Consider the following 24,969-nt stretch of genomic DNA (forward strand, 5'->3'; position numbering starts at 1 on the left):
GAAGCCAGCGGAGCACAAGGTGCCATCTCAGCAAACATTGCACTGGGGAGAAGCGCATCGCCAGAACCACCAGCAGACTCCGTGATCCGACTGCGACGGGGAATCCCAGGGGGGGGGGGAGGTCAAAGTGAGAGTGAACATACGAGTGTTTGGAAGCAGGAATAATAACCCCTTTCGTGCGTGAGTGAGACAGGGAGTGAGAGAAATCGGGGAGACAAAGATGCGCGCGGTGTAATGCTGTGCCTACTTGATGCATATGCTTCTTCCGTGGTCCCTTTCTGTTAGTTCCCCTCGTCGTGTGTGCTGGGATTTCGAAACCGTGTGTGTCCCGCAGTGTGTAACGATTCCGTACTTAATTGGCCGGCGGGTCGAAGACGTCGTCAGGCGCAACGAGAATCTGTGGCTGGCTTGGGCCAGATAACGGCCCCCGTTCTACGCCCCGGCTTCCTGGCCCACCCCACCTGGGCCGGCCGGAAAGTGATGGAGAGTAAAGCGAATGGATAATTTGCAATAATTGCACTGGCGCGCACCACACGGTTTCGGGCTGCCGATGCCCGGTGAAGCTGCGCAATAGTGTAGTGACCCAGTGGTTGGTGTTGGTCCCGTGGACCCGGTTCGGGTTTCGCCGGAATGAAATGTAGACCACCCCTCCCCCCGGCGGATACGCGATCGGTTTCTGCGATCGAGCTTTCGTTTTCCGCGAAGCGCCGCACAGAACTCCGAGCGGGGGTTGACTAACGGTTTCATGACTTTTTGGCCACAGTCCATTCACCAGCAGCCTGGACCTGGACTTGACCTCCTTTTTGGGTGACTGTTCCCCTGGGCAGCAATCCATTGGATCCTGGATCACAGTCCAAGCCCTCGGTTTCCAATGAAACCTTTGGGCCGAGTGGCGATTCCGCATTCGTGGCATTTCTCATCTCGCGCGAGACTCGAAACCACCACCACCACCATCACTAGCAGCGGCAGCAGCAGCAGACGACGCGACGATCACCACCAAATAGTGCGGAAGATCTCTCGCTCGGTTGTTTCAAGTTTTCGCTTTTCTGCGCTCCGCGATCACTACGCTGGAACGGTACGGGGTGGGTCGATAAGAAGCAGAAGAGGCTGCTGGCGGGGGGAGGACGGCACGGAGTGGGCCGCCTCAGTAGATTGTTTCGGTCTCCCTATGCCACGCGCCCCACGTTGGTGGGGGGGATTTCCGGACCTCGCGATCGCGCTGTGCCGATTCGCTTCGCTGGGCGACGACGTGGCCAACCAGACGTGGTTGGCGCGATCGTATCCTGGTATGACGCATCCCTCCGCGGTTTTAAAGAGTACTTTTGATTTTTAAAGAGAGCGCCAGAGAGAGAGAGAGAGCGAGAGAGAGCGCGCAGGTTGGCGGTTTCATGAATGTCCCGCGCAGCAGGATATGATCGCGACTTTGCCACACGCCATGATTCATTGAGACGGGGCCCGCCCGGGACCAGAGATGCCTCGTCGACAAAAGCGCAGCCCACTCTCTGGCTGTGTGCGTGTTGTGATTGGCGCCGCCATGTAGTTGTGGTGGTGGTGGGTTGTGTGACTTTACGGTCGCCTCCCCACCCCCTGTCACCAGCGAGCGCAATAACCGGATACCTTCTTCCGAGCGCGGCCCAAAGCTTTCGACTTCGCGCAGCTGTGTGTGGGGGCTCTATTTGTTTAGTATTGGTTGTTGGCCCGCGCCAGTGTGTGCGTAGATCGCGATCGCGACTCGGACTCCAAACAACTCTTGTTCGCGCGGCGCGACTTTGCGGCAACAACAGCTTCGCCCCGCTTGTTGTGTCTTCCCCTGTGGGGGGCGGGGGGTGGTGTCCAAATTTCCACAACATCAACATTTCCTTTCTGTTTACTGCACCGCACACCGCAAAACGATTTTGCAAACGTTTCAATAAACGCAAGGCGGTCGCGGCGGCGATCGAAGGCAGCGATCGATCGTGTATTGGTGCCCAGCAAAAGAGGGATAACCGGATTAAGTCGGTCAGCAGTTTTTCTTTTCTTCCTCTCCCCTGCTTCTTGCGCCCGTTTGCGCGGAGGGCGATAAAATGAAAAATGCGCTGCCTGTGCGCGCTGTGCGCCACGGCACAACGGCGTACACAGAGCGAAGCATATAAAAGCTCTCCGTTTCCTTCCGTTCGCGATCCGCAGCAGAAGGGGTTCTCTGGGGGTCTGTGGGGGGCGGCAGGGGGGGGACCGCGAAGACCGCGCTAAAGACGTAGACGAAGAGAAGAGTTCAACAAACTCCTCCTCGGTCGGGTGTTGAGATTTCGCTACGACTGTGGCCCGCGCTGCGCTCCTTGCGATCCGACCAGCGCAATAGAGTAGAGCCGCGAGATGCCACGTAACTGTTGCGATTTGGTTGTTGTTGTTGTTGTGGTGAACTGTTCGATTCAGCGATGTGAGCAGCGATGTGAGCAGCGATGTGAGCAGCGTGGCTCGCGGTGAGCAAAACAAAGCTCACTACGGTGACACGGTGTGTTTATGTCGCCGTGATGTTGTGTGGCCCTTGTCTTGGTTGCCCCAACACACAGAGAGAGAGAGAGGGCTCCTCGGATGGTGGGCTGCGTACGTGCGTTTCAGCTCGCCCGTCGACCAACCAGCTGAGTGTACCAGTTGGCCCCCCTCCCCCGTGCCTTGTGCATGTGTCTGTGGGGGGTTGTGACGAACGACACTACCATCACCATCAGCATCACCACCACGGCGCACGGTCGGGGGGGGGGAGCATACAATGCGACCGATGTATGCTGTTTGATTAATGCTGCCACGTTTAAAATATTTCCTTCTGCGCGCTTCGTGGAGAGCGGCCGCCGCCGGCAGCCAGCAGAGCATTGTTCGGTAAAGGGGTGCGGGATGGTGAAGGGGAGGGGGGGGGGAGACCGGGAGAGCGAAAGAGAAAGGGAGATTTCAATATTTTATGTGTGCACAGAAGGCCGCTGGCACTCTATTGCGGCCTAGTTTCGAAACGTGCGCACACGCGCGACGTTGTGCTTGTATGTGTGCGTGCCGAGTGCGCGTTCGTGCGTGCGCCCGTGGCTGTGTGCGAATGGGAGGGGGGTGAGGGGGCAATTTTTTGCAAGATCAGCACATTCCTTTCATTCAGCAGGCCCCCCCCCACTCTCCGCTCTGTCTGTGAGAGTGTGCGTGGCTGGAGGAAATTGTCTTTTCAAGTGAAGAGAACCCCACTGGGTGAAGGGGGTCCGGAGGGAGGGCACACAGGAAAAAGGGGTTGCTTGACCCCCGCGCTTGTGCCCCGAGAGGAAATGAAGAAACATGGAAAGGAATGCGACACAAGCCGTGCAGTTTGCACTTTAACGCGCTACAATAACGCCATGTAATTGTGTCCTTGTGGTGGTGTGCGACGTTACGGTCAAAGTAGCCTCTCACAGAGCATAGCCAAGAAAAAGGGAGCTTTCGGTGGGTCGTCTTTTGACGCCCGTAAGTGGGGGCCTTTTGATCATTCCGAGCAACATTTCGGGATGGGGTTAATATTAGGCAACCGGGAGCGCAGGATCAGAGGAGACACAGAGAGAAGGGGAAGGGCCGTTCTGTGGCCAAAAACCCTTTGTTGTGTCCCATTGCAGACTGGCGACAACGATGGCGATGACGATGATGACTGTGCCACGCATAACGACAATTTTCGCAACGCGCGCTCCGTTTTCCCCTTTTACATTTCTTTTGCTCCCCATAGCAACCAGCTAGGCTCTGTGTGTGGAGGGGGAGGTAGAAAAAGAAAGGCTGCTGGGCCCTAGTGAAAGAGAGGGAGATGTTGGCAACGCGAGAGAGAGAGAGAGAGAAGGAGAGAGAGGGACTCTGTGTTTTCGCGTCTTCCCGAAGTCTATGATTAAGTAAATTGCCAACCAAACCACAGACAGCATACGGCGCAGAACAATACCGTGCCCGTGTGTCTCAGGCGGGTAATTTGCTGTCGTGTCACCCCACCCCCACCGCCAGGGGGTGGTTCATTCAGTGTCTCGCCCCAGCTCGGAGGACCTTCGTCTCCTTCGCCGGGACCTCAAGAGAGCTTTCACATCAATGGCGATGGTGGTGCTACAGTTTTGCGCTCCAGTGTAGCGTGATTGCGCGAGCTCTCGGCTCCTGCGCACGCAGCGCGTCTCTTAAGTTGCGCGGCAGGCAGTTTGGCTTAATCAAGAGAGCTGTGGTGTTGAGATTTCTTTATTCGCAACTCCTGGCTGTGGCGAGGCACTTGATCAATCAGTCGCGTCAGAGCTGCTCCACCAGAGGGCGAAGATCTCCACCGCAAGAACACGGCGAGGCGGACGATATCATTCAATTGCTGCTCCCCCCCCCACGGTGGAATGTTCCACGAATGCTCCATTCAGAACCCTACAGATCATCCCCGCGATGTGATGCGCCGCCCAGTGATGATGATGATGATGGACTGGACTGGACAAAGCGCGCTTTGAGTGACCCCCCGAGAATGAAGGCTTGGAGTGGTGTGGTGTTCTTCATTCATTAAGGCAATAAGTTGCGTGTTTCCGTGCGCGTCGTCCACCGCTCCGTGGTGATAAAGTCGCCCAAAATACTGTCTCGGGGAACTAAACAGAAACGGCGGAAGCGAACGGGGGAATGAAATTCGTTTTCCAATTGCAGCGCGCAGACCAAACGCGAGAGAGGTGGGTCCTATAATCGAGTTTAGTGTATGTGTCGTGTTCTCGTGCGCAGTATCTACTTCCGGCGGGAGTGATGTGAAACCTCAACTCGTTCGCCCCGCCGAACCGAAAGCCAATACGATAGAGTGAGTGAGTGTCGCCAGAGAGAGAGAGAGAGAGCTGTGCTCGTAGAAGAAGAAGAAGAAGTGCTCGATAAGAGGGCCACCGAGCGAGTGAGTGATAAAGTGCGTCGCGCAGCAGACGGGGAGCGCAGGAGCGTAGGGAGCGTGTCTGCTGCTGGTTATCGGCACCCACACCGATACACGGAGTAGCGAGCGAAAGGACCCTTTTTGTGGGAGCCCCCACCGGGGAGGAGGATCGGGAGTCACGATGGTGCGACGGGCAGTGTCCACCTCGCCCGAATCGACGAACCACCTGAACCACAGCCACCACCTGAGCCAGGCGCAAACCCCGACGTCCTCGACGTCGTCCCTGTCGTCCGCCTCGGACAGCCTGCCGGGGTCCCAGCAGCCGTCCCCGTCGTCCCAGCAGCACTCCCCCGTCACCGGCGGCAATGGAGGGTCCGGGGCGACGGCCGGACTGCTGGGAGGACCCCATCACCAGCAGCAATCACAGCAACAGCAACAGCAACAGCAACAACACCCACAGCAGCAACATCATCCGCATCAGCACCCGTTGCACACACCGACGCCCCCACCGCCCCATCACGCCGGCCCGCACGTGCACATCACGACGGCACCGTCCCCGCACGAGAACGGCCACGGAGGCCCGGCCGGGGGCGGCATCTTCATCGCGGCCGCCCCGTACACCGGGGCCGAGTACTACTCGGACCACTCGACCTACTACTACCCGCACCCGGACTACGGGTCCCCGCCACCCCCGTCCCAGCACTCGCACATATGCCCGGTCCACGACTACGGTAAGAGAGCGCGAGAGGCCAGCGGAGCGCCTGCTTCCTACGGGAGTCCTCACCAGCATCGTCATAGTTGGTCCTGTTCCTCCAGTTTCCGAGCAGATCCTCGTTGGCCTTGCGGACACTGTCCTCCCATTTGTATCTAGGCCTACCGACGGGCGTTCTCTTTGGAATCCTTGACTCCCTCCTTGACTTGACAATGTTTGTTTCTTCATCACGACAGAAACTGCTGGATCATCAAATATTGCATAGATTTCTCTATTATGCCTGATCCTCCGAAACGCTCCATCTTTCACTGGGCCAAGGATTCTTCTAAGGATCTTTCATTCGAAAGCATTGAATCTGCTTTCTTGAGACTGAGTCAGGACCCAGTTCTCCGATCCATAACAGGACGGATTACCGTCTTGTATAATCTTAGTTTGGCCTGTCTGTGCACTATCTTTGACTTGATTGTGGGCAATATAGAGAAATATGTTCGGTTTTGTGTTCTATCCTTGTTTATTTAAGGACCGGCCTGTTCTGCTGCTCTGTCCCGTTTGCTCAAAAATCTCTGTGGCCAACAGTTGTGACTGGAGACATGATACTAATGTCGTCCGCCTATGCAACTATCTGTGTCGATTTGGTGCAGAGTCCACTCGGAAAGCTCGTCGTTAATTCTCCGTTAATTCGAAGACAAAGTACGATCATTTTAATTAGTTTGTTGGGAACACAAACTCTACCAGAGGCTGTTTCTATCTACACTGGCGTAGGCTTGTCTGTGAAGTCAACGAAAATTTAATGGACGCCGACGTTATTTTCGCTGCAGTTTGGGAGAATATTTTTCACACAGAATATTTGATCAGTTGTTGCAAGGCACTCAGCAGGATTGCGCTTTTCTGACGATCCCCGAACTTTGATCCCGACCCGCGATCGCGGTCGGTCATCAATCTTCTCGCGCCTATCGCTCCTCACGCTTCTTGGCGGCCTTTTGTTAACTGCGCCACAACACACGGTGCATCCTGCCCGATGGCCAACCGATCTCTCGGAATCTCGGACACTGACACCGGCTGACAGCCACCGCTGCTGTGTGGGGGGATATTTATGAATGTAAATATTTTGATGCACTCAATCGTGCCCACCGAGCGAGAGAGAGATAAAGAGAATGCCCGGATGTCCGATTGTGGAATTTCCAGAGTCTCGTCTTGCGCCATTCTGGGTGCCCCAAAGGTCATCGCGTAGCTCTCGAGAATTCCCGTCCGATAGTCTCGCTCTCTCTCTCTCTCTCTTGGGGGACTTTGGGAAACCCACGGTGGTTGGGTTTGGTTGGTTGGTTTTCGAAACATCAACCTTTGAAAGGAACACAATCAAGGACTGGACCCTCTCCTGGGGTGCACTTTACATAAATTTGCACTTTTCTCAGCCACACAAGTCTCGTCGGCATCGGCCACGCAGCGGACAGCGAGCTTTTTTCGCTGCGAACCGGAAAAGCTGTAAATAATCCTCATTAGTCGAATGCTGGAGAGAGATAGAGAGGACAGAGGGATATTATGTTGAAACTGCGCTGGCTGACCGGCCGGCTGGCCGGGTTTGCGTCAACATTGACCACTTCCACCAATTAACCTTCAAGAACCCATCATCATCATCCGGAATTGGGTCCGAGCCAGAGTTTTGCTTCTCCTTTAACCTTTCGATCGTGCCGTTTCCTGTGTGTTTCTCCAGTCTCTCCAAGTCTGCTCTGGTGGTGGTTGCTGGGGTTCCTCCCAGATCGTGTCTCGAAAGGGTGGCCATCGATTCCGATAGAGGAGCGCAACAAAAAATTAACGAATAAATTTCACGAAAGGACTGGCGCAACTGATGACTGGGTGGTGTGCGTGTCGATCGCGCCTCGCGCCGTGTGACACGTCGACAAATCGCAGCTCCCTCCGGTTGTAGGTGGATCGGTCGCGGCGTTGTGCATCGGCTCGCGATCGATCGATTGCTGGAAAGACCCAACCCGAGAACGGACAGCCTCAAACTGGTTCGGGGTCGAGGATGGGGCGCCACCGGCGGCGGCGGCAGAATCCTCCGGGGCGCGCACGATTGTAAAGTTTTAAGTGTTGGGGAGGAGTTTCGCGAGTCGCGACTTCTCGCATTCCCGGGCTCCCTAAGCGACTTTAGGCAGCGGGAGCGGACAGACCTCACCTCACCACCTAACGGGGAATGTGGAAGAAGAGCCTCTGGAGCAGCAGGAAGACGACACGTCTCTTTGGGAACGGGACGGGGCCGCGAGCGCAGAGCAAGCAAGTATTTATCATTAAAGGTCGTTCCGCTCAGCCACTCGCCGTCGTCGTCGTCGTCGTCGTCGTCGTCGCGGTGTCGTGGCGACTTTAATGCCGAGCATAGACTTTGCACCACACATAGGCCACGCACACAGACGCGAGCGCAGAGATTGGTAGCAAAACTCGTTTCTTCGAAGCGCCCACGGAAAGGCCGGCATGCTGGGCTCCGGTCGGGTCGGACACGGTCGGGCGGGGATTCACATCCTACCGATGACGGCAACACGGCCACGTACCCTGCTCGGTCGGAGCAAAGTTTCGTTTCGTTTCGGTGGCCCGTGTTTACTTCTTTTCCAATTTTTACTACGAACTACGGCTGCCCCCGAGGGTACATCAGCCATGCAAATCTTTTTAGCATGGTTTAACACACATGGGCTGAAAAGTTCCGGCCCTACAAAAGAAAGGCGTTTTTATTTGGTTCAAAATTGGGCTTCATCAACGTAATCCCAGTCGAGACCAATATCTTCTTCATTCGAGCCGGAAAATGCTCCAACAACGGTATATAATATTCGCTGTTGGATCTTGGACTGAGATGAGCATCGTTTTGATTCCGGAGTGAAGTGATGGTTCCATGTTTCACCGATTGTCACCTATCGGGGCAAAGATGCCGGTTGTTACGTTTAAATATGACCCAACACTGCTCAGAATCATCAACACGTTCTTGTTGCTGGTCAACAGTGCAATGCGCATGCAATATGAAGCGCACACGTTTTTTGATATCTTTACAATGGGCTCTATTATGATTCTCGAACTCGATCACGAAGTTCACTCAAACGTTCGTTTGAGTTCATTTTGCTATCGCGGCAGTCGATCGACTTTCCGTAACGGGGGCTTTCAACTGGATGAACTTTTTCTTTCGATCTATCGAGTTCTCATCGCATTATGGTTTTCAATCGAGTTCTCGAATTTGATAAACGTGCTTCCGTCAACTTTTTGCTACGGAAAGAGTAGTTCTGTTAGGATGTCTTTGATTTTATCAATTAGTTTGTATTGTTTATGCTGCGCCGTGCAAAGATAATGATATTTTCAAAGATAGTATATATTTTGGTGAAGAAAAATTCAATTTGTAAAATTCACATAACAACATTTTGCGATGAATCTTTGTATTTTCAGTTCTTTCATTGTTACTATCGCTATCGGAAACGTTGAAATCATCAGAAACGCGGACTAAAAATTTCAGAAATATAATAGCAAGAATCGAACGCACATATGAACTGCTATTTGTGTATGTGTATCTGTGTGTGCAATGTTTACAAAAATCCACAAAAATGACAGTTCGTACTCAATGAGCTTGACAAGCTTTCAAATTTAAACTTTTTAGCACATTTTAGCACATTTCGCACTCGGTGCTTCGAATTGAAAACCGTGCAAACGATCCCGGCAAACGAGTTCGACAATGGAGAACGAGAACTTCACTCGATTCGACTGTACGAGTTTGATAATAGGGGAGAATGTCAGCTAACTAGCGCAACTTCACTTAGCGATTATTCCAAATGACGTTTTGGAATTTTGGTAATGTTTTCTGTTTGAAGTCAGCACCAACCAACATTTTATGCAAGTTGTTTCTAATGGAGCAGAATCCTTATAACAATTTTCAAGCTAGTGCTTCGCTTGAATGGTACTTTTCCCATCAAGAAGCAGTGTAACATTAAAGCACAAAATTGTTTTTGATCCATTGTTTTAAAAATAACTGAAAGTTATGCCCGAGACTTTCCAACCCATGTGTTCATGGTTTCTACTGGCGCCGCTTCTTTATGACGCCGAAAATTTGCCACGTGTAGTCGTGATGATATTTTGGTCAATGTTTTTAGCCGACCCGGAGGACTGGGGCGGTACGATGGTGCGGTGGAGTGCACTGGAATTGGAGCAAATGTTTACAGGGCAAACAGGGCCGTCGCCGATCGTGTGCATCATTTGCATGCTTGCCGGACGCTGATGAGATTACGTGACGGCTTCATGATTTTGTTGCCGTCCAACGGAGATGAATCACTCGCTTTTGCTCGACGACGGATCGAACAAGTCATCGGTCTGTGGGGAAAAACCACAAGATAGCTGGCGCAATCTAGTGGCGCAACTAAAACTTCTCGCGGTGACCCGCCACTTGGTGACACGATTTTTGCCACTCTTTTCCGATGAATCGAAGGGCGCGGTTGTGGGGCTCGTGTGTCATTTGATCGCACGCTCCGATTGCCTAATTAACCTGTGTCGGTTGTGGTTTTTCCCGCCAGTAGTTTTCCTTCGTTAAGGAGTCGAAACGCATCGTCTTGACGGAAGCCTTAAACACGATCCTAGTTGCCATCGAAAGTTGCGCGATTGCGACCGTCCGAGAATGTGCGATCCTAGTAAGCCCCCGTTGGAGCAAGTTGAAGGAGATTGTTGAAGAGCTCGCCACATCCATTGGAAACAGTATTAAATCCGGATTAAATCATTCGTAGAAATTCTCCACCGGCACACAGATGGGGTTCGCCTGCGGCTGCCAACTGTCGACGTCAACAAGAACATCTGATGGGAGCGAAAAAACAGGCACACTTCAACTCACGCCGCTCTGCGGAAGTTATCGCTTCTTGGCCCCGAAAGTAGCGGCATTCCCTTTTTGGGCACGCTTAGAGACGCCACGCGAAGAACACGAAGAAGCAGCGTTCGAAGAGCTTGTTCGATGTAAGAGAGACGAGAAACGGAAGCTGTAGGTCGGGCCCGGTAACGGGACTCGGCCCCGGCCCAAAGAAAGGTGTGAGAGGTAGGAAGAAGGGATGGATGGCGCTCGCGGCCCCAAGAGGTATCTTTCCTCTCTATTACGGGCGCTGGAATTTGACGGCCAGGCATCCCTTTAAAACAATGCCTCCCGGCCTGAAGGGCCTCTCCGTTTCCCTTTGGGGTCCTTGAAGAGCCAGTTGAGCGTCTTTAGAGGACTGCCACATATGATCCGGGATCCGGGATCCGGGATCTCCCGTTTTCCTTCGTTCGTTTGTTTTCATTTTCTTCTCCACCGTGTCGAGAGTCGCGACTATGTTCCGTGCGTCGCTTTTGCTTCCCATGCCGATGCTCCCCGGGTTCTACATATCGGTGTGTTGGTAAAGCACTCCCCGGGGGAGAGGCGGACGAACCCCGCGCGGTTCTGCGGTGCTCAGCTGTGGCATGGAAGAGAAGGAGTTGCCATTCTTCTGCTTGTTCTTCTGCTTTCTGGGTGAGCCGTGGCCACGTCTTGAACTGGACCACCACACATCCCGTTGGTGGTTGCCACGAGTGGCCGACGACGAGAGGTGATGGAGAGACTGAAACTGGTTCCTTGGGCGAGAACTGGTTCGCAATCGGGTGTATCTCTGTGTGCGTGGTTCGGGGTTGGTCTGGAGTACGGTATGGCCGACCGACTGCTGCAGTTCTCGGGCGGATCTCGGTCGCTCCAAACCCAAAACCACCTCGCCAGCCACCCGTGTTTGAAGGTGACCACGGAGACAAACTAGCGAGCGAGCGAGCGAGCGAGCGAGAGGGAGCAAGAACTCCCCGTTGGGGACACACACTCCAAAAGGGTTGATTGTACTCTGTGCAAATAATGACCTTGATTAGTTATGCTCCGGCGGCGGCGCTGGTGGTGGTTTCGCCATCTTCTCTCCGTGGCGTTTCGGGGCGCGCACCGGGAGCTAGCTAGTGTCACGTGGAGAAGAGGCAGAAGCAAGAACGAAGACACTCGCAGTGGGAGGGAGAGAGAGAGAGGGTGGCAAAAGACGGCGAGGGGCGGGCGAGAATCCGCTTTTCGGGGTTCTCCGGGACCTGGCGAATAGTTGCGCCGCAGCGTGCCTCTTTGTTGGCCTTTCTCTCTGTCCCTCTCTCACTGTCTCTCTGTATGCCGGATCCTGGCAGGATGGCGTGCAGAGGGTCGTCGGCAGCGCAGTTTGTCTGTGTATATAAACACAAAATATTAATGACCGTCTGGTCTGGCTAGAGAGAGGGCCACGGTCGGTCGGTCGGTCGGTTGGTTGGGTCGGGTTGGTCTGGTTTCGTTGACCGCTCGCTCCGCGATGGTTATGGTTCATGTTTGCTGTGTGTATGGCCGCACCGTTTTTCCTCAATTTTCCGGCCCACCGCGCACCGCGCAAGCGGATGCGAATCGTCTACGCGTCGTCGTCTGCACGCGCCTCTGATCGGAGTTTCCGTTTTCCAGGTGAAGATTAAAGTTGCCGAGTTGCCTCCGTTTAAAGTCCGTCTGAGGTCAGAGAACGCTCATCAAATCGCTCCCTCGTACGCTGGAGGACCCACTTAACCAGCCACGTGGCACCCGATCGATCCGATGATTTCCCTATTTCCCGGTCGCGAAGGCCATCCATCGCTGCCCGCAGACGGTGGTGGTCCCACCGAAAAGATAGTGGTCCGCCAGGAGTTTCGATGGAAATCGTTGCGCCGCATCGTTGTTTGGTCCAGCTAGTGGCCAACCCCCGGTGACCTCCGGCGCCGCCGCCACCATAAACTCCCAGAGACCACCGCCAGCATTAGTGTCAATTAGCAACGCGTTGTTGACGGGCCCGCCGCCGTTCCCAGCTTTTTCTCCGTTTTCGTGTTCCCTCTCGGGTGTGTGCCTGGTGCGGCCGTTTTTTTTCCTTCAGGTCCATCCGCGTTCCGCCGTGGATATGTGTGTGTCCGCTCGGGGACCGGTGCGGCCCAAGGTTCGTTGGTCTCTCGCCGCCGCCGGAGCAACGTGTCAATTCGCGACCCCATGGGAATGTTCGCCCGGGAGAGACGATGACCGTTGTCATGATGATGGCTTGTGGCGTGTCGTGGCGTCTGCTGCGCGTTGCGAGTGGACACAGACCCGCGCGCGTCTGGTGCATGTCCTGTCGCCGGATTGGTTTTTATGATCTCCCTGGTGCGGTGCGATCACTGCAAGACTTCTGAGCCGGGCTTATGAGGTCTTTAACTTCCATCCATCAATCCATCAAAATTTGCATTTTTCTCCGGCCGCGTCGTCGTTGTCGTCGGGCATGACGGCGGCAAAACAAAGGCCAAAAACCTGGGCCTTCTTCAGGTGTTTGCTAAATGGAAGTCTCGTCGTCGTCGTCGCCGTCGTTTTTGTTGTTGTTGGCCACAACATATACGCACGCACGCTCTTTCTCGAGGGGCCATCAACCGCGGGAGATTTCGCGAAAGTATGAGCGCCCGCGCGGGCGCATGTTTCGGTTCTTCACGCTACGTCTTTTCGCGCGCTGCAAAGTGCGGCGTATTAGTCCATTGGCTTTTGCCGAGGGGTATCCTGGAATGCCGCCGCGCGACGGGCACGGAAGGCGGGCGTTTTATTTATTTTTCTTTCTACATGACCTCTTTCACCGGTCGTCGCCGCGGCCTGTTTTCGCTCAGCTCGCCCGCTTGTTGCCCGACGGATTTAAAGAAGTGCATACGTAAATAACAATATCTCGCGGGCGCGCGCTCGGCGCATCCGATCGTCCGGAGGAGAAATCAGGTCACGAATCCGCGATCGATGGATATTTTAAGATTTAAATAAAGACAGAAAAACAAGAAAAGAGCCGCGCACAGGATTGTCTGTGGAAGTGGAGAACTTGTTGCGACCCTAACACGCTAGCGTCTAATGTACCGGTCTCTGTTTTGTTCCACTTGTTGCAGGTCCCGTAACGCTCCCGATGGTGTCCCAGAATGGCAATCCACCGATGGCGATGCCGATGCAGGTTCCACACGGTCACATGATGCAGCAGATAGTGGACGAAAATGGGACGCTGCGGCACGTGATCCTGTCCACCCAGCCGCAGCAGCTCGGCCAGGGCGGTGTGCAGCACCACCTTCATCCGCCATTCGTAAGTAGCACCCAACCGCGTCGACCTCTGTTCACCGCAAAATCTTTACTTTCGTTTAAGTTTGAGCACAAATTGAGCAAATTTCGAGGAATTAACCGGTGAGCCAGAGCAGGCAATGTTTCTCACCCAGACCCGTTGCTCGATGGTTCGCGGAACGCGGGCCCCTAGCGGTTAACATCATCTATAATAAACACTGACTCTCTCCCGGCCGGCCTGGCCTGGCCTGTTGATCGGCTGAAAATTCACACTTTTCGAAAGCCGCCTGGAATTGCGGAGAATGCGTTGCGTGTGTGCGCGCCGTTAAACATTATCCAGCTCTGACCGGTCCGCAGTTAGCCACCACCACCGGGATTGATGCTAATTTGTTTGATGATCGTGGTGCGAGCCAGGGGATTCCTTGAAAAGTTGCGTAGCGAAGTTGCCCGCTAAAGAAAAGTGCAAATCTTATGATTCAGCGCGAAATGAGAAGCTTCCGAGTTTTCTCCTGCACACAGAGTTCCCGTTCCGGGTAGGCGCGTGTTTTTGGTACATGGTAAACTCTCAAACATGTTTATTGGCGGCCCCTCCAAAGTCCGGTGTGCCGATATTTTGGAGGCTTCGATTGTTCGGTTTCGATCGCATCGCATTAAACTGTAAATTATGGCACTTGAACGGGGCGCGCATTTATATTTATAGCGCCCGGCGAAATTCTTCGAAGAACGTTTCGTGCTCCCCGGAACGGAACCTGGCGGCCTTCAGAAGATTTTATGTACGCACACGCACCGTCTGCAGCTTCCAGGAAGCGGCCAAAGAACGCGTCCCTCTCGCCAGTTGATATCGATGATTCCGCTGATCTTGGGCGCGGGCGCGCGCGCTGTTGTGTTCCGCTGGCTGATTTCCGCATTCGCAGCCGTGGCCACTAATCACCAACCGAGCAAGGGAGCAATGGTGCAGCAGCGAAGGGCAGGAGATAATTAAACTCGCCGTGCAATCCGGGCCCCACTGACCACCGGGTCCGGGTCCGGGTTTGATGGTCTGTAAAAATTGGCCATAAAAATAGGGAAAAAGTATCATTTTACGATCGCGCTTAACAACAACGCCGATGCCGGCGGGTTGTTGTCGGTAGCAGCTCCGTTGCACTCCGTACGGCTTGCATTTTTTCCGCTTTGTTAGCCACACATACACGCGCACACAGCATGCTCGTTACGGCAACAAAATTACGGCGGCCACCAAAGTGCGCCGAATCCCCCGGACCACGTGCAGCACGCCATCACTTTCAGCGAAGCACATTTTTGTGCTGCTGCTGCTGATGCTTGTCTCTCCGACATCCGTTCCCCGACACGCGCTCCTGCCTGCCTTCTTCCGGGCGGGCGGGAGGAAGTGTTGCTTCCGGATTTGATCAGATTATGATTATGATGCGCGCGCACACACGATCTCCGTAGGCCATAGCGGCAGTTCCAGTCCTCCGCCAGCTCCTCCGGGGCTATTGCGAGTCTAAAAATGTCGGTCCCGTTGCGATAGGAGCGCTGGAGGGCCGGCCTCTATCACTCCCACTGTTGTCGCGTATCTGCTGTGTATGTTATGTTTTTTTTTAGAAACCGAACAATTATAATCGACAACGCACTGTGCTTCCTCCTGTGTTCCACGATGCGGCCTCCGCTCGCAACATTGTCGCGGCGCGACTCGGCTCGGCTGTTGGTGCGTAATTGCTCCCCATCATTGGCGCAATAAAGCACACACAACAGCCGGCCACCCCGGTCGGTCGGAGCGGCCCGGTTGGCCCGGGTGTTAGAAAGTGCGCCGGCTGCTTCTTCGCGATACGTGATTGAATACAGGAAGAAAGAGGCCGTCCAGAGCCGCTCGAACGAACACGACCAAGCGATGGTCGGCCCACAACCCGATAGCCGAGCCCGGGTGGGGTGGCTGTCGGGTGGTGCCTTTCACTTCAGCCCGCTTGTCCGCTTCTGCTTCGAAATGTCACAATAAATGTGAAAATGTCCAAATGTCATCATACATCATCATCATCAATACTCTCTGCGGCGGCTGTGACAGAGATCCGCCCGAGGCTCACATAATTAAGCCCCGCGCGAAGGTTGCCTGCTGCTGCTGTGTGGTGTGGATTGTGGATGCAGCGCGCGCACCTGCAAAACTGGCCGCAGTATGGCCAAAATTCAAACCACCAACAAAAAACAAACCCCGTGGATCCGTGCTAAATGCCAAACTCTCCCCCCCCCGGCAACGCATTAGAGCGGGAATTCGGCTATTGCGCATCGCGCAAAACAAACGCAGCGCGCGCCCCACTCTGCATCCGTGATGAGGCGCGCGGAGGTCGATCGGCCGTGTGCCGTGGCCGATTCGGGAAGGAAGCCGGCCACACGCAGTTCCAGCAACCGAATTGCATTTTTGTGGCTTGCCTCAAGGTCGCGTGTGCCCGCTGAATGCCATTATTATAGGTGTCGCTGGTTAAAACCCGAATTTCGGGCGCTTTTTGTTTGTTTTAGAGATTGTTAATTTAGTGTGTATGGGTTTGTGTGTGCGCCGACCGCGGCCAACAATAGTGGGCCAGAGAGTGTTTTGGGTGAGGATGACGCTTGGCCGGCAGTGGCGGCAATGACGTGTTGGTGGCGTGGCGGCGGTGCCGGTGACGGAACCGCTAGTTTTTGCACCACATCTGGCTAATGGCCCCCCGGTTACGCAGCCGACACCTTTGAGGGAATTGTTTTCCGTTTTTTTTTTCTGCGTGGCGTGGCGGTGCCATTTGGGGTAAAATTGCACAACCTCCCCCCGGTAACCAGGACCGTCCGGAGCTCGCGGAGACAATCGATTTGAAATAAAAGTTCAACAATAAATTCGAGCGCCAGAGCGGGCAGCAGACCCCCCCCCCCCCACTGGCGGTTGGACACCCAAAAAGTGGCACCGTCATTGAGCCCAATTTCGTGGTGCGGACCGTGTCGGGATTCAAGCCCCAAGGTGTTGATGATGGAACGGCTTTTTTCTCGCTGTTTTCCCAATGCTTTATGCTGCCAACGGGGTGGGCTATAATTTTTGGGCGACACTTTTTTTTGGACAAAACAGACAAAACGATGCGGTGAAGTATTTAGAGGACAGTCACACTAGAACTAATTTGCTGACACCACCACCACCAGCACCGGGGGCTATGCTTTTCCGCACGTAACATCCGCCTTTTGTGGCGGCTACGCTGTGCGCGAATTGTGACAAATTCGGGTTTTCGGTTTTAATCACGCCTTTTTACGGGATGACGCCGAGTCGAGCTTTCTCTTCTGCCAACGAAGTAGTAAAAGTCATCAAGAGATAGTCAATGAACCCCCCAATGGCTTGGGCCCGTTATCTAAAGCCCCCCCTTAAGCTGCGGCACTAACTGGGCACACCCTTGGCACCGGAAACATGCTTCACCTGCCACTCAGGCACACTTAGATACAGCCCAAGAAAGTTCCCCTGGGCCACACTCTGTTGATGCCTGGTGGCCGGTCTAATGTAATAGCTTTTAATTGATGGCGTTCGGGCGTCACCTAGTCGTGTGCTGGTCAACATGACATCAGAACGTCCGGAGGCTCGCAATTTGCCAAATTGTACTCGGGGCACTCGGTGCGTATCGCAGTCGGCGAAGCAACCCCCCATTTCCGGTGTCGGACAAGCGTGCCATGTACGAACTGCGGCCAGGCCTCCAGGCAGCAGATTTGCTGAACTTTTGGCACTGCGCAGGTGGAACGCTGATAACAGCGCGAAACTTGTTGTTGGCCGGCCAGCCGGCCGGCCGGGGTGCCTATCAACGGTATGCCACCACCAACACAGACACCCGGGTGAAACATACGTGGCCACTTTTGCCAGCACGGCATTTTTGCATCCACTGGCGGTTCTGTGTTTACCGAAGAGGCGCGGACTCTTTAAAGACATCGCCCCGGCCAGCAAGAGGACGTGGCCGCGGAGATGTGAGAATGTTGATGCAGCCGCCGATCACAAGCAATCGGCGCATCCATTTGTTTTGAAAATAAGCACGATGGAGAGAGAGAGAGAGCGAGAGAGGGTGTGTGAGAGAGAGCACGAATGGAGCTATCAGTGGTAACAACACACGGAGGCCGTGCGCGTCGTGGTGTAATGTACGAGCCGCGGTGTGTTCCGCGGGTTAGTAGCTACGTGTCACTTGCTGCCGCGCGGATCGAAAACCGCATTTATCTACACCATTCTGGGACCTTAGGGGCGCTATAAAGTGATTGTGTTTATATCGGGGCCACTTATCGATCCGAGCTTCTAGCTGTTTCTGTTGCTGCTGTGGTCACCATCGTAGGGTGTTTTGTTTTTTAAACTTTCTTCCATCCGTCGTGCCCAATGGAACCGTCTCGGCCCGGTGAAAAAGCCTCTGTGGCACGAGTGGTGATTACGGTGCGTGGCTTACTGCGTGTGGTTGCAACGAGAGTTCATAGTGGAGAGACAGTGTGGCATCAAAGTTGGCTTGTCGTACTGATCCATCTTCTGTCACTTGCTTCCATTTCAGCTCAACGGGACGACGGCACCGTTCTATAGTCCGATTGCGAGCTTCCAGACCGGCCCGGGTGCTGGAGCGCCACAGATGTATCCGCCCCAGCTGCTGGCGGCCGGTGCCGGAGCGAACGGGGGTAGTGGTGGCGCGGGAGGCGGAGGAGCGGGCGGCGGAACGCACGTTCTGCACACACCACCACAGGGCAACGTGACCCATTCGCCGTCGCCACCGCACACCAACACTAGCTACCATAAGGACGAGCGAGCCCAGCGACAGTACTCGAAGCTGCACCGAAAGTTGGACCAGAAACGAAGCGAATTAAGTATGGGACGGATATGGACGATGGCTGAACGGCATAGGTTCTAACGGTTCGCAACTCATTCTTTTCAGATGCATCGTCAACGCCGCCCATCAACTCGCCCCGTAAGCATCCCGAGCAGAACGGGGGCAGCATTCTGAGGAAGGCGCACCCTTCGCACCACTTACTGCCTAATCACGTGCACCACCGGAACGGTGGTGGCACCGTGCTCAGCTCGGGCGCGCCCACACTGCTGGCGGCCGCTGTTAATGTGGCGCCGTCGGAGGAAGAACTGTCCGCGAGCGCCCAGGATGAGGAGGAGGAGAGCCGGCAGGCAATCATTGTCGATCACCTCAGCTCGGTGCCGTGCCCGCAGGTCACGGAAATCACGTCCCGGTCGGCGCTGCTCCAGTGGTCGCCGCCGACGCCCTCGCTGCAGCCGGGCTCCGGTGCTAACAATGGGGTCGCGGAGCCGCTCCCGTTCAACGTGCAGGATCTGCGCTACGAGGTGCTACTGAGCGACCACGGCAAGGAGAACAAGTATAAGAGCATCTTCAAGGGCGAGTCGCTGTCGTGCAAGGTGCAAGATTTGCGCCCCGGCCAGGAGTACACCGTCCGGCTGCAGGTGTACCTGGAGCAGCTGCACGGGCAGCCGACGGAGGCGACGGTGTTCGAGACGCCCGGCTGCGAACCGGATGTGCCGGCGCCGCCGAAGCTTCTCGCGCGCACCAAGAACTCGCTGCAGCTGCGTTGGAACGCTGCGGTCGATAACGGGTCCCACATTATCCACTACATCCTCGAGTACGACAGTGGCAAGGGCAGCGGGACGGTGCGTGCGCCCTGCTACGCGTACGACTTCGTGGAGGTCTGCAAGACGAAGGGCAAGCAGTTCACCATCAACAAGCTGCTCCCGTCGACGTACTACGTGTTCCGGTTGTCGGCGGTGAACGAGTTCGGTCGCAGCGGGTTCTCGGATCTGGTAAAGTACAGCACGGTCGGCAGCGCACCGGCGCAGCCCGCCCCGCCGACGCTACGCCAGGCATCGGCCACCGCCCTAAGGCTCGCCTGGCAGCGTCGGTCGCAGTGCGAGGAGTACACGCTGCAGATGAACGACGACCAGGGGTACGGCTACCGGAACGTGTACACCGGCGCGGACACGCTGTACGAGTGTGCCGGGTTGCGGCGCGCCTCCACATTCCAGTTCCGGCTGCGGGCCGAAAACGATAACGGGCGGGGCCCGTGGAGCGAGGAAGTGGTGTTCCGCACGCTGCCCACGTGCCCGGGCCGACCGACGAAGCCGCAGGTGAAGGGCAAGGTGCACGCCAATAGCTTCAAGGTGAAGTGGGACGCACCGCAGGATACGGGTGGGGCCGATATTATGCTGTACCATCTGGAGATCAGCTCCGGGGCGCTGTACGAGCGCGTGTACAGCGGCAAGGAGTCGGAAGCGATGATCGAACGCCTCAACCCTGGCACGGCCTACCAGATCCGGGTGCTGTGCGAGGGTCCGGGCGGCATTAGCACGTTCTCCGAGCCGTGCCTGGTAACGACGGAACCGGTCACACCGTCGCAGCCGACCCGACCGTTCTGCAAATCGCCGCCGACCCCGTACGCGGCCTGTCTCGCCTGGGAGGAGCCGGACTACAACGGTGGCACGCCGGTGCTCGAGTACGAGATGGAGGTCGAAGCGAACGGCAAGGACGACGAGAAGGTGCGCAGCTCGGTGTACCGTGGCAAGGAACTGTTCTGCGTCGCCAAGGACCTGCAGCCCGGTGGCCAGTACGCGGTGCAGGTGCGGGCCATCAACCGCATCGGCGCCGGTCCGTGGTCGGAGGAGTTCCGGTTCAGTGCGGGTGCCACGGCCCCGGCTGCGCCCTGCGATCTCACGATCGCGCTCAAGTCGCCAACGCATTTAGCTGTGATGTGGACCGAACCGCCCAACAATGGAGCAGCGATCGCCGAGTACATTCTTCAATCCAGTGCCGATCCCGTGTCCGAGACCGAGTTCGAGGACACCAGTGCCGCCGTCGCCGCCCTCTTTCACACGGTGTACCGAGGGCTGAACCGCACCGCGGACGTGCGCAATCTGCAACCGTTCGGGCGCTACCTCTTCCGGGTGTGTGCGGTGAACGCGGCCGGCAGCTCGCGCTTTTCGGTGCCAATCGGTCAGCAGATGCCTGCTGCACCACCGAACGCTCCCACCATCGGCGAGCAGAAGATAACGGCCAAAAGCATACTTATTAGCTGGCAGACACCGCACGACAACGGGTCGCCTGTCACGCAGTACCACATCGAGTGTGGCGATCGGCTGATCACGACCGACGCGGCGAGTGCCAGCGAGGCCGCGGCCCACGCCGATCGGCAGACGGCGCCGGTCGAGGAGGAAGAAGAGTACGATGGCTCCGTCGGCGCCGCAGCCGGTGACGAGGAAGACGAAGACTACGAGGAAGCGTCCGTCGGAAGCGGTGCGTCATCGTGCGATGAGGGAGTTGACGAGGAGCCGCACGAACCGCTGCCGCTGGACAGTGGTAAGCTGGTGGGACCGCGACTGGGTCACCTGTCGGTGTCCGGTAGCCCGGCGCACTCCTCGAAAAGCGCCGGACACAAAAGCAACTCCTCGCTAGTGGCCACCGACCCGTCGACGGCGTCGAACCGAAACATGCTGCTGATCGGCGATCTGCACCCGGAGACGACGTACAAGCTGCGGATACAGGCGGTGAACAGTATCGGCACCGGGCCGTTTTCTAATTTCATCAAATTCACCACCGCTCCACTGCCACCGAAGCCACCGAAGCTCGAGTGCGCCCAGGCCGGCTTCGCCCACCTGAAGCTGCGCTGGGGCGAAGGCAAGAACCTCGATCTGGCGCGCTACTACGTCGAGATGGAGAACAATCGGACGGGCGAGTTCCACAGTGTGTACACCGGCACCCGGACCACCTGCAAGGTGGCGAAGCTGCACGAGCTCACCGGCTACACGTTCCGCATCTGCGTGGAATCGCGCCACGCGGGCAAGGGCGACTTTTCCGAGGGCTTCACCTTCTCCACGACGGCAGCCTCTCCGAACAGCATCAAGGCACCGAGGGTGTGCGTAGACCCCGCGGCGGGCACCACCGGTGGCGCACCACTGGACATGCGCCACGGTTCGCTGACGATCGAATGGCAAACGAGCCGCAACAATCCGTTCTCCGACCCGATCGAGTACATTCTGCAGATGGCCAAAGCTAAGGACCAAGATTTTCATCAGGTAAACGTGTGTGGTGTGACCGATTGCCTCGAACTGGACCGTAATCCGTAAATCCTCTTTCCTTCCCACATAGGCCTATCGCGGTCCCGAGTCGCGGTTTACCGTGCATAACCTTCAGTATGGTGTCAGCTACGCGTTCAAGGTGTGTCCTGTGCGCGTCCGACAGAACGGTGATCACGTGAGCGGTCAGTTTTCACCGGTTCTTCACCACCACCTAACGCCCAGCAGTGTCGGTGTGGGACGGTCCGCCTCGGGTGCCCTCGGCGGAGTAGCTGGCAGTGGGCAGCAACGGGGCAACGGTGCCGACGAGGTCGACGGACGGACCATGTTCCAGGGCAACGTGGTCAACAGCCGCGGTGAGCTGATACTAACCGGTAAGTCTTCGGCTGGCGGGTTGCTGGCGGGCAACCCGAACGGGTACGGACCGGAGGTGGCCGGACATCACGGCACGAAAGGCGGTGCTGGTGGGACCGGCAGTGCTGCGTCCTCGACTCTGCGCCAGCTGCAGCAGTTCTTCGAGCCCGACTCCAGCAAGGCGGTCGCCTTTGTGATTGTGTTTTTCTTGCTGTCGATCATCGTGGCCGCTTTCCTCAAGTAGACGGACGGCCAGTCACGGACTGTTACCCACTGAATGGTTGGCCGGGGGATGATGAGCCAAGCCCAATTGCCTCTAATCCGCGCTAAGCTCGCAAAGAGAATCGTTTCAATCGTGCAAAACTGTGCAATCTGCCGATAAAAGATAGAGAGAGAGCGAGAGAGAGGGAGATTGAGAGAGAAGAACGTACAATGTTATAAAATATAAAATACACGAAATACGAATCATGTGATGTGTGCGCACCTAAAACACTCTACACTCTATACCGATACCGAAGCGAAGACGGTCATCAAGCGGTCCCAGACTCCACCCCAACAATGATGCAACAGGACGCTACGACTCCTGTTCCCGATCGACCAATCTCTTATATATTTGACCGACTGCGCGCTTGTATCATTATCACCCCCAGCGTCTTATCGCGTTATCAAACGTTACTCCACTCCGCATCGTTGAACGGTCTACGCGCCGCGTATTGCTTGAGAGACAGGGGGCGGAACAAAGGCTGTCCGCAGAGTGCCGAAGCGAAACATAACAAAAATCTCAAACTCTCAAAGAACAAACAAAAAGAATGGCTTCCGTTCCGGCCATCGCGTTCGGAATTCGCAGAGCCCGTAAACGATAAAGCGCCTTCCTCGTAGCGGGAATTTGTTACATTTGCTATATTGTTTATATGTGGTGCTTGGTTCTTGGCTCTTGTGTTGGAGTTTCTGTTTTTGGGGGACAAAGTGCGCGGTTCCCCGGCTGCCAGGGACCTCCATGTACCGCGCGTATATTGATGCACTGTCGGCGGTACCGATTGTGCGTTTAGTTCCAGTGATTGTTGCAAGTCAATGCTACTTACCCACGCCCCAGAAATACCCCCCCGGCAGGTCAGGCCAGGCCAGCAACCCAAGCATTTGCGTTTGATGCGAAAACTATATTAAAGTAAATTATCCTACATTTGCACAGTCTCTCTCTCTCTAGCTCTCTCTCTGTGTTGTAGTAGCTATTGCGGACTATTTTCACATTCTACCAGTAATTCCTGTCTTTTTTGTGGTATCTATACGAAAAGAGATAAAAACGTGCAAAACATAGAGGACAGACACTCTCATCCACATCTCTCCAACACGCATAAGTATTATTAATGGTCTTAAGCCCCCCCGAAGCGAGCGCGACGCCCTCTCTTTCACTGTGAAAGGACACGCTGTGACAGTAAAGTTCTAACAACACCGCATCCCCAGAGAGAGAGAGAGAGAGAGCCCCCGAAACACACCACTCGTACCACATAATCTCTCCTAGTAGCGCGTAAGGACAAACAAAAAATAATAGCAATGGTCACCACCTGTGCGGTCACTGTCGCTTCAGCAGCAAACAGCCGGAAGTTTTAACAGGAGCGGACGTGCACCACGGGGACACGAAATAGTTTTCCACAACGAACGAACGACGAATAGCGAAATATGCCATCATTTTTGTTTGTTTTTTTTATGAATACTATAACGATTAAAAGATATGGCATGATAAATGATAAGGTGGTTGTTGGAGCGAGAGCGCGCCCAGGTTTGTTGGTGATGACCGGTAATGAACGCATTCCATTAACAGAAAGTTATACCTGTACCATGTTTAACCACCAATTGCTTTACACTGATGATCGTCTGACGACACCGGGGTGTTGGAATTCCAGTTTTTTGCGCACCGGAAAAATGTACACAACAAACACATACCGTGACCCGTGACAGCTAGATAGAATCAGGACCGAACCACCCCCCAAATCGGTAGAAATTTTAGCGGCAGTGGAAGAGCGGAAACCTCCTGTACTTAAGCTGACGTTCCGTTCTCGTTCCGATCCGTCGCGCGAGTCTTCCGCAAACACACATCATTACACGGTGAAAGCCTTCCGGATGAACTGCCCTTCGCTGGCGTAAAGGACACTGATCGAAGCGATCGCGCGGTGCAATAGTAGTGCGATGCCGAACCCGAGGGGTGACGGTGGTGGGCCTGTTTTGTGTGCCCCGACGAGGTATTTTTGAAAGCCTGTGAAGTGCATTTTTTACGTTTTTATTTATAGCTTTCGTTGTGACAATTTGTGCAATTTATTTAAATTTATTTCTTAGATAATTTCCCGTTCCGGTGCACTACGAGCTACGTGAGTGCGTATTAGTCTCTAGTATTTCGCGTGTTCGCGATCGATTGCGAATGCAGACGGATCCGGACACGCACACGGGTTTTCATATACTTCCCTGCCTTGTTCACGTGCACGTGTTTTTTTTGTAATTCGGGTTGGTTTATCGATGCAATATGTTTTTGTTTTTACTATTCTCCCGAATGGTGCACCAAATCAGCACTGGGGGTTTCGGATTAGGCACACAAAGGCGGGAGGTAATCGGTGCGTTTGGTGCGTTTGAATCGTGACAATTCGAAGAAGTGAAGCCGTATCTGGTGAGAAAGATGCAACAATGACTAGCATGTATAGATATAAATTCCAAAACAAACAACACACCGCAACAAAACGTTAAGAAATGTTAAAAACAATTTTATACAACAACAAACTCATCCACATTAACAGGTAACGCGCAACCACGGAACAACAATGCACACACGCAAATCTAATCGCAAAGTATTGCTAAATGTCTCATAGCTCTTAACCGTGATGTGTAGAAAAAGAGAGAGAGTGAGAGAGAAAGAAAGAAAGAAAGAAAGAAAGAAAGAAAGAAAGAAAGAAAGA

General features: G+C 54.9%; 1 protein-coding gene across 1 annotated transcript in view; it reads left to right on the plus strand.

Moving 5' to 3' along the window:
* The window catches only part of LOC131210558 (fibronectin type III domain-containing protein 3B), a 28,504-nt gene extending 6,233 nt beyond the window's left edge, over nucleotides 1–22,271 (plus strand). The window contains exons 2-5 of the mRNA XM_058203822.1: nucleotides 13,467–13,654; nucleotides 18,147–18,453; nucleotides 18,522–21,673; nucleotides 21,747–22,271. Of these exons, the coding sequence (XP_058059805.1) occupies nucleotides 13,467–13,654; nucleotides 18,147–18,453; nucleotides 18,522–21,673; nucleotides 21,747–22,271 (4,172 nt within the window). The remainder of the gene's footprint in view (nucleotides 1–13,466; nucleotides 13,655–18,146; nucleotides 18,454–18,521; nucleotides 21,674–21,746) is intronic.
* Nucleotides 22,272–24,969: the final 2,698 nt, after the last annotated feature.

This window comes from Anopheles bellator, chromosome 2, assembly GCF_943735745.2.
Source record: "Anopheles bellator chromosome 2, idAnoBellAS_SP24_06.2, whole genome shotgun sequence".
Lineage (NCBI taxonomy): Eukaryota > Metazoa > Arthropoda > Insecta > Diptera > Culicidae > Anopheles > Anopheles bellator.